Raw genomic sequence first — 15,291 nt, 5'->3', positions numbered from 1 at the left:
GCGTTACTTTTTATTTTCTATATTTCCAATTACATTTTCAACATAATTTTTTGCATCTCGATTCGAGTCTGAGTAGCGGCATGCCATTTTATATTATAAAACAAATTCTATAATATAATTAATTTACATCCCGATATTAATTCAAATAATTGAATGTTTTTTTAATGATATTTTCAACTTTAGAGCATATATTAACTCATATATATCTTTCGGTCATTTCAACTGTCATTACAATTCATTTGATAACCATATTAGTCGATGAAACCGTACGACTCTATGCTTCATCAGAAAAGGACATGATAGCTACTTTTTTATGTACAACAGGATTATTAGTTACTCGTTAGATTTATTTGAGGCATTTACCATTAAGTATGTATAGCAAAACAAAATTTTGCTCGTAGTCACAAAAAAGGAAATTAGTTTTAAAGATAAAATAGACGTTTCGAAAGTACACGTTGAATCGATGGATCGAGAATACCAAATGAATACAATTATGAAATTTATGAATAGGGTTGGTTGGATAACGTGGGCAGAGCAATTTATTCATTTTCCCTACCAAATTACCAAACTCGAACCCCAACTCACTCTCCAACTCGATCACCAACTCACGTTTTTCCTCAAAACAATGCACAAATCTGCCAGATACTGCCCGCCCCCGCTCCCCTTTTCTGCGTATATCTATATCTATATCGCTCTATATATATATATACACATCTATAATTTCCTTAAGACCATGCTATTTCATCGAAACCTCAAACCTTCCCCTTCCCCTGTACCTTTCGTGTCCAAAATCAAACCAAGAATCGAACCCCACGTAATTTTTTCCCATTCGGACCATAACCCATCTCTGAATTTCCCCAAAAATCCCTTTTCTCTCGCATTCGCCCTCAGATCCGTAGTTTCTAGACGTTTAAGTCAATCAAAACGTTGCCCTTCAAAATCTGCGCCTGATTCTGCGTGGATTTGCGATAGATTGTGTTTTGTTCAATGTGGTTTAGAGAAAGGGTGTAGAGAAAAAGGGGTGTGGCTATGGCGGGTCAGGTGGTGAGAGTGAAGAGGGAAACGCTTGAAGCATGCATGACGTGCCCTCTTTGTAAGAAGCTCTTGAAGGAGGCTACTACCATATCTCTTTGCCTTCACACGTGTAAGTTCTTCTTTTTCCTCAATGGCTCTTTTAGCCATTCTTTCCTTCCATTTGTGTCTCTTTTGTTTCTTTTTGTTCTGCATGTGTTTCCCCTTCTTGGGTTCTTCACTTTTAGCTGTTTTATCATCTGGGTTGCTGCCAATTTCTCTCCTTCTGTTGCCTTTTAGCTGTTTAATGTGGTAAAAAACTCTTTCTCCTTCTGGTTTTGATTCTCTTTTCATGACATTTGGATCAATTTCTGTGTTTATAGTTCATCTTCTCTTCCCCAATTCTCTTTTTCCTGTCTTCTTAGAACAGTTTACTGATCACTTGTTTACATTACAAAGATTCAAAATTTGAACTGATTCATAGTTCCAAGTTCACTGAATTGTGATTCCACTTCATATGCATTCTACTCAAGTAACTTGACAGTGCATTTTGAAGAAGATACCTAATCTTCTACAGATATGAACTATTTAGATCAAAGGTTCTATGCATGTTATAATCTCTGTTGTTGATCTTTGTATCTCGATTTCTGGTCTCTGTGTTTGCTTATATGAAACATCAAGAGATTGAGAACTCTATGTGAATATCTAATATGTTTGGGATTCTCGAAAACTATCTAAAACGGTCGCATGTTTCTATAAGGCGTTTGTTTTCGGACGATCGTGTTCTGTGCTTTGTGTATTGACATGCCATATGATGTTATTGCATTGAATTCGGTTCTCTGGCTACTTGAGGCGTCTGCTACAAATGGGATGGTCGGACTTCCCTGTGTTTATCTTAGGATTTTTTAGTTTTGGAAAGTATAGACCCCGTTTGGGAAGGTGTGAGATTTCACCTCGGTTGGGGAGGAGAACGAAGCATTCTTTGTAAGGGTGTGGAAACCTCTCCCTAGTAGACGTGTTTTAAAAATCTTGAGAGGAAGGCTGAAAGGGAAAGTCCAAAAAGGACAATATTTGCTAGTGGTGGGATTGAGCCGTTACAAATGTAGACACTGGGTGATGTGCCAGTGAGGAGGCTGAGCTCCGAAGGGGGGTGGATTGTGGGGTCCCATATCGATTGGAGAAGGGAACGAGTGTCAGCGAGGACGCTGGGCCTCGAAGGGGGTGGATTGTGAGATCCCACATCGGTTAGGGAGGAGAACAAAGCATTCTTTATAAGGGTGTGGAAACCTCTCCCTAGCACACGCGTTTTAAAAACAAAATAAAAAACATATTTTTGAAGACAAAAGTTTCTTATTTTTTCAAAATTACAAAGGGACTTGTTGATAAATAAACATAATTTATGAAAACCGAAAACCGAAACAAAAAACTTCATCAAACGTGTCCTTAAAGAGCTTGTTTACCCGTTATGATAAGTATTTTTATATCTGTGAACTGTGAATGGTCCCTCGTGCTTATTGATACTTGCATTTGTTCGTAACTTGTGTGAATTTATCTAACGAACGCCCCCCAACTTACTACAACTCATTCATCGGCGACAATGAATGCTAGCTTTCTAATACATTTAAGTTCTGGTTGCACACAGTTTGCAGGAAGTGCATATACGAGAAACTCTCAGACGAGGAGGTTGATTGTTGTCCTGTATGCAACATTGATCTGGGCTGTCTTCCTGTGGAAAAACTAAGGTTTGTTATTTTATTTTCGTAGTTTCCCTTGAATTGCGTAACTTGACATCTCTTGAGCGTATAGCGAAAGAACTGTCGTAAGTTCCTAAAAAATTTATCGAGCTTTATGCTTTCATGCTCTTCTATGTTACAAAGAGTGTTGCTGTAACAGCCCAAGCTCACCGCTAGCCGATATTGTCCTCTTTGGGCTTTCCCTTTTGGGTTTCGCCTCAAGGTTTTTAAAACGTGTCTACTAGGGAGAGGTTTCCACACCCTTATAAAGAATGCTTCATTTTCCTCCCCAATCGATGTGTTTGGTACCCAGTGTGACGCTGACACTCGTTCCCTTCCCCCATTGACGTGGGACCCCCCAATCCACCCCCCTTCGGAACCCAGCGTCCTTGCTGGCACACTGCCTCGTGTCCACCCCCTTCGGGGCTTAGCCTCCTTGTGGTGTTTGGCAAAGTAGGCGTTGCTCTTAACCCAAACTTTGCTTAACCGTGAAAACATTCATCTTCTTCTTCTTTCTTTCAACTTCTCATAATACCATGGCTTTCTAGATGTCAATTAACTCATTTAAGATCCACAATTTATCGAAAAGACTTTATTTTGTTGTTTCCTTGGTCCCGATTCCTTACTACTAAAGTCTAGATCCATTCTCTCGCCTTAAAAATCCATATGGATTAACGAGTTTCAAAAACGACTTCGATTTGGTGTCTCCTTGGACGGGATTTTATAATGCTAAAATTTATACACTTTCTTTGGCTGACCGAAAATGGCGCCTTTTTTGCTTCTTTTTAATTATGCTTGAAGGTAGATTTCTATGGTGCTGGAATAATTCGACGAAAAAGAATAGACGATGCATAATTTAGATTTTGTTTTACCTTTTGCAGGCCTGACCACAATTTGCAAGATATAAGAGCGAAAATATTTCCTCTTAAGCGGAGGAAGATTACTGCACCTGAAGTTTCGCCCTTGGCTTCATTGCCCATAAAAAGGAAGGAGAGATCGCTATCATCATTGGTGGTAAACACTCCCAAAGTGCCGATGCAGAGTGGCGGGTTGACTGGAAGAAGATCCAAGAACGTTGCAAGAAAGGGCGCTGCGTTACGTGGATGTAGTTTTGGCATTGAGGAACCGCTAAAGAAAGAAGAAGATTCTGGAGAAGATCATTCAGCAAGTTCGAGCTCTTCCGATTATTTGAATAAGACTGTTAGACACAGAAGGCAGGTAGGGGGATTTTACGCACATCGTTAAAATATCGGAAAAATTCCCACATTCATAGATGTATGAAAGTATGAAATCGTTGCAGGACTCATCTATGGCTGAGCCTTCGAACGGTCTAAGACACGAGGATCTGGAAAACAACGTTGAAGCAGTAGAAGGAAAAGCTGATCTCTGGACACCCTTGAATTGTTTGGTTGAAGCTGCTAACCGAACGAAGTCTACCAAGCCAAATTTCCAAGCGTCATCAATGGCCAAACTGGAACCGTCCTTTGTTGCTGATGGCGACCTCGATGCACAAGAAACTAAGGAGAAAGCGCTGTTACTTGGAGCTCCGAATTACGGATTATATACGCCCAAAACAAGAACTAAGGAGCACGGAAGCAACTTTAAGGCAAAAGATAACCATAATAATGGAACCACATCACTCCCAGAATCCACGAAACGTAAAAGGTTGCGGGCAACTGCTCGTAACAAGGCAGCTGCATCTGGTGAGCTAGGTTCTCAGGCACAGGTCGTTCTTGATGCATCGGCTGCTAAATGTAGAAGAAACAATCCAATTTGGTTCACGTTAATCGCCTCGGACGACAGGTAATATACTCTACCTATCAAATATTTGTAATACGAAATCGGCTTTTAAGTTTCGTACGACTGATTTGTTATTAAAAGTTTTAGGAAGGGCGGTTTTCCGTTGCCTCAAATATCAACGTCTTACTTGAGAATAAAGTAAGTTCCTCCCATCTTATTACTTCATTTAAATTCGTCCATTTATCAAAATTTTCAATCGCATTATAGGGACGACATTCAGAAGATTGCATATAGACAATGATATCTTTACGTACTTTTCTATGTCGTGTCGAAACATTAATGTTGTTTGAGTTTCCCGAGACTCTTTTGTCGTTATAGCTACTCTGTAGATCTAAGACAGCTAGAAATTGTGCAGCGTAAAGGGTTTACATAATATGAAATGATGTAAATTTTTGTTACGGCCTAAGCCCACCGCTAGTAGATATTGTCCTCTTTGGGTTTTCCCTTTCGGACTTCCCTTCAAGATTTTTAAAATATGTCTGCTAGGGAGAAGTTTCCACACCCTTATAAAAAATGTTTCATTCTCCTCCCAACCGCATGTGGGATCTCACAATCTACCCCTCTTCAGGGCCCAGCGTCCTCGTTGACACTCGTTCCTTTCTCCAATCGATGTGGGACTTTCCAATCCCACCCCCCTTCAGGGCCCAGTGTCCTTGCTGACACACCGCCTCGTGTCAACCCCCCTTCGGGGCTCAGCCACCTCGCTAGCACATCACCTGGTGTCTGGCTCTACTACCAACTTTAACGGCCCAAGCCCTCCGCTAGTAGATATTATTCTCTTTGGACTTTCCTTTTCGGGCTTCCCCTCGAGGTTTTTAAAACGCGTCTGCTAGGGAGAGGTTTTCAGACCCTTATAAAGAATGTTTCGTTCTCCTCCCAACCGATGTGGGGTCTCATTATTTTGCTCTGTCGGTTTCCTTTCGTGTGTTTTTATTTCGGTTGTTTGTTTGAAAAATTAGTTAATTGCATCAATGAAGTTCTGGACTTTCTCAAAGAAAACAGGCAACCATTTTTCATGTAAATCTCTGTGATATCTTCTGAACTCTGTTTTTATGTTCAATTATAGTTCCTGTTGTTTCTCTAAGATGAATGAAGTAACTGATACTCGCTTGCTAATTACTTTGCTAATCATTTATTACATTATAGGGACGGGAAAATGCCCGTGTCGTCTATCCAAAAGTATCTCGTAAAGAAACTAGATCTTAAGAGCGAAGCCGAGGTGAGTTTTCAATTCGATATCTTATTTCATGAGCTTGGTCCCAAAGTGCCCAAATACTTTGCCAATATGTTTCTTTCTTTTTAATTATGTTACTTCGTAGGTGGAAATATTGTGTCGGGGACAGCCGGTGCTACCAACGCAGCAGCTACAGAACTTGGTTGACTTGTGGTTTCGAACAGCGTCGACAGCGAAGAAAATTCCAGCATCGGTTGGCTCATCTGCTAAGGACTTTGTTATGGTCCTCTCGTACTGTCGAAAAGTGCAGACCCCTTGACGAGGTTCTGAATCGTGTTCTTGCTTCTGTACGTCGTCTACATCTTGTAATGTTTAATGAGCATCAGAATCCGGACCCGAAGACTCCGGGTTCGTCATATTTGCGTGAACATGCAGATTGTTGTTATATATCTGAATTCTTTGATTGGTTTTATTTCATTGGTATACCCACATAATGAACAATTGATCCAGTGCTGTTTCCGATTCCATTTTTGGCTCTTTTTTACTGATTCTTCAGTCAATGGTATCACTCTTTTTACCAGATTTGTCTGTCTTAACGAGTTGAGCTAAGTTCAGTTCGACTTTGTTTTGTTTTGTTCGTCGAAGTGTTGATATTTGTATGGAAAACAACAGAAGATTCATTCTGGTGGGGTAATTTTCAAGATGAAAGATGGGAGGTAATCTTTTGTGCACTACCTCGACACCCTTTTCTTCCTCCCTCTCCCTCCCGGACCCTTTTCAACGATGTGATGGTGTTACCTTTCTCTCAATGATGCACGGACGTGAGACATCGGTAACAAACACTAGTTGAACCATGTCGATACATCAGCGACAAGTGATGCATGGTGTCACAAGAACGTTTGTAAGTGATTGTGCAGCACTCATTCTCACCACTGAGTGAGTCAGCCAACGCGATCAGTGGTCAGCCAACTCGAAATCGCGTTGCCTTCGGCCAAATAATGTATACCCAAGCTTCTGTCTCCGCTTTAAGAAGGTTTTAAAAAACGGGGGTAGAGAGAGATTTTAAAAAGAGAGCTCAAAAGCAAGATAAAACAAAAACAATGTTATATGTTACAAGCAAAGAAGACAACACAACCACTTAAATGGCACATAATTCCAAGTAGGAGGAATGGACGGCTAGTTGCATCTCCTTATAATACATTCGATCATACACAAGCATGACCGTGGTGGCTCCGTTCTTTATTTGGGCTGAACACGTGGAGAGAAAAGATTGGATGAATGAGGATTGAGCAAAGGGAACTGTTTGGGTGTTCACATATCCAAATTATGTGGTGCATAAAAAAGACACCTTTCCCCTCAACCTCTACCAGGTTTTTTTTTTTTGCCAGAAAAATGGCGTCCTCCCTGCTTTCTCCTTCCAGGATCTTACTCAAAGGATCATCCATGGTTCTTCCACCGCCATTAATGGCTGCTCGCAGTGAGTTCTTCAGTTCCAAATAGCCTTTGCAGTACTTTTTATCATCCAATTCCACAAAAAGCTTTTACTTTCTTTCTCTTCATTCAAAGACTTCTAATGGGTTCTCTCTGTTTTTCTAGTTTAATTATCATTTTGATCGTTCCGACAAGAACGATATATAGACACAAACGTAGAAGTGAACGAAACTTCTTATCTTCCATGAACTTATACCCTCGATATGAAGTTCTAGATTTGTTAGCGACTCTTCGATCGACCATATTGTCCGTTTTAGTCCGTTACGTATCACTATCAGGCTCACGATTTTAAAACGCGTCTGTTAGAGAGAGGTTTTTACACCCTTTTAAAGAATTATTCGTTTCTCTCTCCAACCGACGTATGATCTCACATAAGATCTCAAAAGCCATCATATTCATTTTCGAACGAGGAAATAGGTTGTTAAAGAAAGAGCGAGTCTTAGTGCAATTCAACTAGTTTAGACATATGCTCTCGAACTAAACGGGAGTATCTGCAGGGTTACCCAAGATGAAGAAGGGAGCGATAAAGTGCAAGGTGGAGGAGAAGCGAGAAGGGAAGAGGTCAGAAGAAAGGATGGTTTCGGGGACGGTGGCGATGGCTACGATGGCAGCGGCGGGTCCGGCAGTGGCGCTGGTGGATGAGAGGCTGAGCACAGAAGGGACAGGGCTGCCTTTTGGTTTAAGCAACAACCTGCTAGGGTGGATTCTAGTTGGGGTGTTTGGTTTAATTTGGTCTCTATACTTTGTTTATGCTTCGTCCTTAGATGAAGATGACGACTCTGGTTTGTCCCTCTGAATCAATCACCACTAGTATATATTGTCTGTTTTAACCCGTTACGTATCACCGACAGCCTCACAGTTTTAAAACATAGGAAGAGGTTTCCACACCATTATAAAAAATGCTTCGTTTCCCTATCCAACCGATGTGGGATATCACAATCCACCCCCTTAGAGACCTAGCGTCCTCGCTGACACACAACCCAGTGTCTAGCTTTGATACCATTTGTAATAGTCCAAGCTCACTGCTAATAGATTTGTCCACTTTAGCCCGTTACGTATTGTCGTTAGCTACACGGTTTTAAAACGCGTTTGTTAGGAAGAGGTTTCCACACCTTATAAGAAATGCTTCGTTTTCTTCTCTAACCAATGTGGGATCTCATACAAGGTCAGACTCGAGAGGAAACATCAACCTCCCGTGTTTCTTCCCTAAAGTAGGTTTCTTCCCTAAAGTTACATCCTAAATAGTATTATTTTAAAATTTATATTTGTTTCTTTCCTCTTTTCTTAGTATAATTTTCATTTTCATCCAATAATTTGAATTCTTAATCAAATTTTTAAAACCAAAATAAATTTTTATAAAATGTTTTTAAATGTATTTTTCTCAGATTTTAAAAATATTTAATTTTCAAAAAAAAAAAAAAAAAAGAAATAACTTCAAATTTTATTCGATAATTATTTAGTTTTTAATTTATAGTTTTAGGCTAAATTAATAAAAATATACTCTTAAACTAAAAAAAAAAATCTAAAAAATACCTTCCTTAGTTTTGGACGAAAATAATTAATATTTTATTTAAAAAATACCGATAAACTTTTAATAATATTTCAAAAATACAACATTCAAAATTTTAATTAATATCCTTCGATTTTTGTTTATATTAGTGACGGTAAAAAAAAGTAATTTTTTTTTATAAAAATAAATGTATTAACCCTTCTTTTTAAAATTTTATAAGTATTTTTTAAACATAATAATAATTAAATTATTCACTATATTTTTTTAAAAAATATGTAATATGGCTTGTAATTCATGGTATTATTCTATATATTCCATTAATATCATAAAAAAATTCAATAAAATATAAAAGAAAAACAGAACATAATATTATTAATAAGAAATTTAAACTTTATAAAATAATTGAAAAAAAAAACATAATATTATTTTCATCCATAATTTGAGAAAATGGAGACATCGACATAAATATTTTGGACATATTGAAATTTAATAAATTGGAATAAAATTTTATTAGTCATTACACAAAATTCCCCTTCTTTGATAACCTTGGATGAGCATCAACAATTCACAAAATCATAGTTGATTGTGAGAAAGCCATTAGCATTGCCATTTCCATCCGTGTCGAGACTTTGAAACACTCCGACGTCCAAATCTAGACCTCCGTTGTTACATTGATCCACAATTCTTACGGTTTGTTGAGCGCCTGTTTCTGTGTTAGTCACCTGTATGTTCATGTATTTTTTTTTTCACCATTAGATGAACTATTATAAGTTTTTCATCCAACTAACGCTCGATTCAAATTTTCGACTTTTTATTCGATATATGTTTTATTCAGTTGAATTATGTTCAGATTATAAAGATGAATACTTTTACTCTCGTATTAAAGTAACCATTACAATGGTATAGAGAGGGAGTGACAAATTCACATTATAGGGTTGTAGACTTGTTGGGTTGAATTCGAAAAATCATTTAGACTAACCCGAAATTTCAAGCTGGTTGGGTTGGTGACTCGAGCAACTCGAATAGTGTTCTCAACCTAACGTTCTATTTTTTTGGTTGGATTAAGGTTGTTTGGTTGGTTTTTTTTTTTTTAAATTATTATTTTAAAAAATATTACTCATCTATAATGCATGTCTCGCTATTAACTAAATTTTCATAAAATTTAAATATTAAACATTCACCCGTCACACATCATTAACATCAGTTATAAACATTATATATTCTTTATAAGGGTGTGGATTGTGAGATCCCACAATGGTTAGAGAAGAGAACGAAACATTCTTTATAAGAGTATGGAAATCTCTCCTTAATAGACGCGTTTTAAAAAGCTCAAGAGGAAGCCTGAAAAGGAAAGTCCAATAAGGATAATATCTGCTAGCGGTGACTTGAGCTGTTATATACCTACCACGTTATCTCGATATAATTCATCCATATAACGATAATGCAAGTACATTATCCATGAAAAAAAAAAAACCCGAATTTTTGACGTACGTAAAAGGTTAAAGGTTCTATCATCCAACAGAGCATCATTACGAGCCTATTAGAATGTTTTTCGAAGTACATTCATAAACACAAAATATATTTTTAAGCACTTAAAAAGTCATTCGAAACGATCGTACCAGTAAGCATAGGCCACACGAGTCCTCGCCTTGAGGTCCAAGAGGGCCACAAAAGGCAGTCCATCCATATTGGCTGCGCCACTCCAAAGGCTGGTCGGCATCCCATGTGGAACAAAATGCACTCACAGCGTTCAAGTCCCAATTGATTTCGGGGGCATTGTATAAGTTAAATGTTGCCCTCACGTTGCTCGCACTTTGAGCTTTGGACAACATTACAAGACATAGACAGGACAACGTTATCAGCATCAAACCCTTTGTCTCCATGTTGTTCTACTTGCTTTGATGCCTAATTTGGGCATGCATTATTATTTATAGAGGGAGGAGGGAATGTTCTTTTCATCTTGTCTACTCACAATGGCCTGCAGTCGTTTACAACAATGTCGTTTAAGAATATTACTTTTTGTTAAGGATTTTGTGTTTTTTTATGTTGGATTATAGCGTCTTTATGCGGGTTAGTCTTAATTCCACTCGATCAATATTGTTCATGTTTGGTTTAGTTCTTGTTCAGCTATTTCAACCCTGTTCAAGTTCGGTTCATAGGTATTCTCAATTGTTCGAGGGTTTACTCTAGTTTTTTATTCGGCTCCGTTCTGTAACAGCTCAAGCCCACCACTAGCAGATATTGTCTTTTTTGAGCTTTCTCTCAAGGTTTTCCACACCCTTATAAAGAATATTTCGTTCTCCTCTCTGACCGAATAGGATCCTACAGGTTCACTACAATTCAAGTTGGTTTTTTTTTTCTACTTCAGTCGGTTTAGAGTTGAGATTGAACCTAAGTTATTATTAGTTAAAGAGAGCATAAAACCGCTTATTTTGTATTTAATCGAGTAATTTTATACATAAAAAAAAAATATATTAAATATAAAATTAAATATTTAAGAACCAATTAAACAAGAAATTTTATTATTTAATGAATTAATTGGTTCAATAAAAACATAATTTATTCAATTCTTAGCCGCCTTTGAATTTTCTTTTGAGAACATTATTCCTCTTGTTTACGTTAACTTAGCTTAACTAATTAAACATTTGTGTTTCTCCATAATGATCAATCATAGGGTTTGACTTTCTTCCTTTGACCAAAACCTAATGTTTTTTTGTTCATGTTTTGTTCGAAAAAAAAAAAAAAACTCGTTAAAACTCCTAAAGAAACCAAATATTACTCTCGAGTTAAAGGTCAAATTGGTCATTTTTCTTATATCTTCTCCCAAGCGAGAATCGATACAAATCTTTAGATTCAAGGCTGGTGTTGAAGTGATTTACATGACACGTTCACTAAACCGAAGTTATATTGATTTGACATAGTGTCGTACTATATTGGCCAAATGGTTCAAGATAAAGTAAATAGTTATGGACACAATTGTACGTAGGGCATTTTTATTTTATCCATACCATTATAAAAAAAAAAAAAAAAAAAAAAAAAAAAAAAAAAAAAAAATTCATAAATTCAAGAAACCTTGAATTCATAGTTTATTGTTCATACTTATTTATTAGAACGTGATATTCTTTCTTTCTTCTTCTAGGAAGAATAAATCGAAAGAAAAATCTTAGCAATTGACAAACTGATAGTTGACAATAAGATGGCCTCGGAAGACTCCATTTCCATTGGTGTCGATTCTCTTAAACACATTCACATCCAAATCCAGCCCTCCATTAGCGCATTGATCAACGATTCTCACAATTTCCGAAGCTCCTGTTTCAGTGTTAGTGACCTGCAAACATTCCCATAAAAATTTCTCAGTACATTTGTAACTCTAAAACATGATAATTTTTCACAAGAACTAGGAGATTTACTTACCCTCAAGCAACGTCCACAAGAAGCTTGGCCACGAGGGCCGACAGGGCCACAGAAGGCAGTCCAGCCGTACTGACGACGCCACTCGATCGGCTTGTTAGCATCCCATGTTGCACAAAAAACACTTGCCCTAAGGTAGTCCCAATTGATGTCTTGTGGGTTATACAAATGGTAAGTAGCCCTCACATTGTTGGCACTTTGAGCATTAGCCAAGCTCAATATGCCCAAAGCCAAAGCTAATATCATCAAAAAGCTCCCTTTCTCCATTCTTTTCTTTCTTGATTCTCTCTATAACTTGTTGTGAGGTTCCATTGGGAGAGTGCTTTAATTTATAGAGAAGAACGTTCATACTTTTCAACTCAAATCTCATTCTTAGCCGCCCTTGGAAAATTTTTTCAAGTTTGACCGTTCTTCCATGATGTCGACATAACTTTAAGAGATAAGATAGTACTATACATTGTTGGTTTGAATCTTCTCTTCGATCTAAATTTTAAGTGTTTTAAGTTCATTAAACAATTACGTTAGAAAAGAAAAAAAAAACCTGATTTGAACGTTCGGTTCGACGCTTTCAATACGTGTAACTAAAAAAATAGCTTCGACCAAACATCAACATTGAAATTGTCAATTTGAGCACAGTTCAATTGGTTAAATACTCCCACTTATTACTAACATGATGATAACTCAACTGTTAAAATATAATTTTTTGAAATTTAACTTGTGCACGTAAAATTTTAGTCAATATTTTAATGGAGTTGAACTATTTCGAAATGGTGGCAATTATTATTCAATTTCAATTATTCACTTTTTTACTCCAACCCCAAATGTTTTTTTATTAATTTCCACAAAAACTATATATATATATATGTATGTATATGTATGTATAAATTTTTTTTATTTGAAATAAAAAAATATGTAACCAAAAGAATAGGTAATGTTTAATTTGAATATTCAATCCACACCCACATGGTTCGATTGGCCCACAAAATTGACTTCCTTCTCCATAAAATCGACGAAAAAACAATATCGTTTCGTAGAGGGTGATCTTCAAGCCAGACACCAAACATGTTGGGTTTGTCTGACTATGGGCTAGTGCACACTCATGCTACCGAAAATCAAGGAAAAATAAAAGAACAAGTATCGTGGTGTACGATCTGTACGTTACATACCGGATAATTAACCTATGCTTGTGAGACGTATAATGTGCATGGGGTCCCACATTCAGAATCAGGGTTCAATGAGAGATGATCCACATAATACTTCCTTACGTATTATAGTATAAAGTGCATATATATTTATGGTACTTCATTCATGCTTATCATACATGAAACATCAAATATAGTAAATAGCTAATAAAGTATAGTGTTATTCATGTATCAGTCAATTCATCCAACTTAGTCGGTAGGCGTTTCATCCAACAGTTTCAGATTCAACTTGGTGTTCCTAAGCTTGATTTGGCTGATGGTTCTTAGATTCAGCTACTATGTTTAAAAAAAATAAAATTATATACATGTTAAAATCATAATATTTAGTGCATAATAAGGGATAAAAAAATATATTAGAGATAGAAATTAAAAAATTTTGAAAAACATTTTAAAATTTGAGAGAATAAATAAATATAAATTAGTCAAGGTCAAGAAAAAAAAGTCAAAGAGGGCCACATCTAGAACATTCTAACTCCCATTTTCTTAAAATTAGATTTTTTTTTTCTTCTTTTATTTTCTTCCACCACATATTTGACTAATCCATTATTTAATTACTAACTCCCTTTTTAATTAGATACCAAATTTAAAATGGGAGTTAATTAAAAATTAATTAATTTATTAAATATATAATAACGTTACCTCTCCTTGAAAAGAAAGTGATCCAACAACACCTTTCGGTACGACTAACTTGTTATGACTTCACTCTTGTGAGATCCTAGGTCGATTGGAGAGGGAACAAAACAATCCTTATCAGGGTTTGAAAATGTAACTGCTCAAGTCAACTGCTTTAGCTCGTTATAAGTAATGTTTTGTTCCTCTACTCTAACTGACGTGGGATCTCACAATCCACCCCTTGGGGGCCTAGTGTTCTCGCTAGCACACGGTCCAATGTTTGGATAAGAATATTTCATTTCTCTCTCCAACTAATGTGAGATTTCACAACGAACTTAAGGAAACTCACTCTCGTTTTTTTGGATTTTTTTTGACCGAACAGAAAATTACGAGTCACACACGTAACCGAACAATGAAAAAGATTCTTCAAAGGTCTCAAGTCACGATTCATTTACGGTGAGAATCGCATGTACAGTAATGATAGAATGGTTGGAGATGAGCGAAAGTGAAAATGACAGAGATTGGATGAGGTCGAAGTTTTTTTTATTAAAAAATATATATATATATATATATATTTTTTTTATTTTACTACGTTTATATATTTTTTTTCTCTAAATGATACGAGACTTTTCTTCGAATAATTAATGTGTAATAGTTTCTTTTGGTCGAGCGTAAATGCTTATAATAACCCGTGTTCTTTAAGGCTATCTCAAAATGTAAACGATATATTAAACTGTTCGTACTTTATTCATAGTTTATTCATTAAAACATAGTTTTCCGTTTCTCCTCCTTTCAGAGAGAAAGAAACTTAGCAGTTAACAAACTGATAGTTGACAATAAGATGGCCACTACGGTATCCATTTCCATTAGTATCGATTCTCCTAAACACATTCACATCCAAATCCAGCCCTCCATTAGAGCATTGATCGACAATTCTCACGATTTCCGAAGCTTTTGTTTCAGTGTTAGTCACCTGCAAACATTTTCACAAAATTTCCTAATTTCAATGTTTCGATTCTTCCTTTCATAAAAACTCATTACGAGAAGATTTACGTACCCTCAAACAACGACCACAGGAAGCTTGACCACGAGGGCCAACAGGGCCACAGAAGGCGGTCCAACCGTAGCGGCGGCGAAACTCCAAGGGCTTGTTGGCGTCCCATGTTGCACAATAAACACTTGCCCTAAGGTAGTCCCAATTGATGTCTTGTGGGTTATACAAATGGTAAGTAGCCCTCACATTGGTGGCACTTTGAGCATTAGCCAAGCTCAATATGGCCAAAGCCAACGCCAATAGCATCAAAAACCTTCCTTTATCCATTCTTTGTTGTTGTGAGGTTTCATTGA

General features: G+C 36.8%; 5 protein-coding genes across 6 annotated transcripts; 2 read left to right on the top strand and 3 right to left on the bottom strand.

Moving 5' to 3' along the window:
* Window positions 1–634: 634 nt before the first annotated feature.
* LOC111804982 (E3 ubiquitin protein ligase DRIP2-like) lies at window positions 635–6,245 on the top strand. Of its 2 annotated transcripts, none has more exons than XM_023689832.2 (7): window positions 635–1,144; window positions 2,654–2,753; window positions 3,626–3,962; window positions 4,045–4,547; window positions 4,632–4,682; window positions 5,691–5,763; window positions 5,864–6,245. In XM_023689832.2, exons 1-7 carry the CDS (start codon window positions 1,030–1,032, stop codon window positions 6,035–6,037), a joined length of 1,353 nt encoding a protein of 450 aa, XP_023545600.2. In that variant the 5' UTR covers window positions 635–1,029; the 3' UTR covers window positions 6,038–6,245. The 2 variants fall into 2 exon arrangements, with proteins under 2 accessions (XP_023545600.2, XP_023545598.2); XM_023689830.2 differs by having other exon boundaries at window positions 4,626–4,682.
* Window positions 6,246–7,032: 787 nt separating this feature from the next.
* On the top strand, window positions 7,033–8,053 carry LOC111805876 (photosystem II reaction center W protein, chloroplastic-like). The gene is made up of 2 exons (XM_023691147.2): window positions 7,033–7,195; window positions 7,707–8,053. Exons 1-2 carry the CDS (start codon window positions 7,045–7,047, stop codon window positions 8,003–8,005), a joined length of 450 nt encoding a protein of 149 aa, XP_023546915.2. The 5' UTR covers window positions 7,033–7,044; the 3' UTR covers window positions 8,006–8,053.
* A 1,223-nt stretch (window positions 8,054–9,276) lies between these two features.
* On the bottom strand, window positions 9,277–10,602 carry LOC111784852 (pathogenesis-related protein PR-4-like). The gene is made up of 2 exons (XM_023665402.2): window positions 10,339–10,602; window positions 9,277–9,441 (listed from the first exon to the last, which is right to left on the bottom strand). The coding sequence occupies exons 1-2, from the start codon at window positions 10,600–10,602 to the stop codon at window positions 9,277–9,279; spliced, it is 429 nt and encodes a 142-aa protein (XP_023521170.2).
* Window positions 10,603–11,773: 1,171 nt separating this feature from the next.
* On the bottom strand, window positions 11,774–12,448 carry LOC111784850 (pathogenesis-related protein PR-4-like). Its single transcript, XM_023665400.2, has 2 exons — window positions 12,134–12,448; window positions 11,774–12,047 (listed from the first exon to the last, which is right to left on the bottom strand). Exons 1-2 carry the CDS (start codon window positions 12,395–12,397, stop codon window positions 11,883–11,885), a joined length of 429 nt encoding a protein of 142 aa, XP_023521168.1. The 5' UTR covers window positions 12,398–12,448; the 3' UTR covers window positions 11,774–11,882.
* Window positions 12,449–14,670: 2,222 nt separating this feature from the next.
* On the bottom strand, window positions 14,671–15,291 carry LOC111784851 (pathogenesis-related protein P2-like). Its single transcript, XM_023665401.2, has 2 exons — window positions 15,002–15,291; window positions 14,671–14,917 (listed from the first exon to the last, which is right to left on the bottom strand). The coding sequence occupies exons 1-2, from the start codon at window positions 15,263–15,265 to the stop codon at window positions 14,753–14,755; spliced, it is 429 nt and encodes a 142-aa protein (XP_023521169.2). The 5' UTR covers window positions 15,266–15,291; the 3' UTR covers window positions 14,671–14,752.

The sequence above is a fragment of the Cucurbita pepo genome, chromosome 11 (assembly GCF_057944985.1).
Source record: "Cucurbita pepo subsp. pepo isolate OVF chromosome 11, ASM5794498v1, whole genome shotgun sequence".
NCBI classification, from domain to species: Eukaryota; Viridiplantae; Streptophyta; class Magnoliopsida; order Cucurbitales; family Cucurbitaceae; genus Cucurbita; species Cucurbita pepo.
The sequence above is the reverse complement of the archived record's forward strand: the minus strand, read 5'-3'. Positions and strand labels throughout refer to the sequence as shown.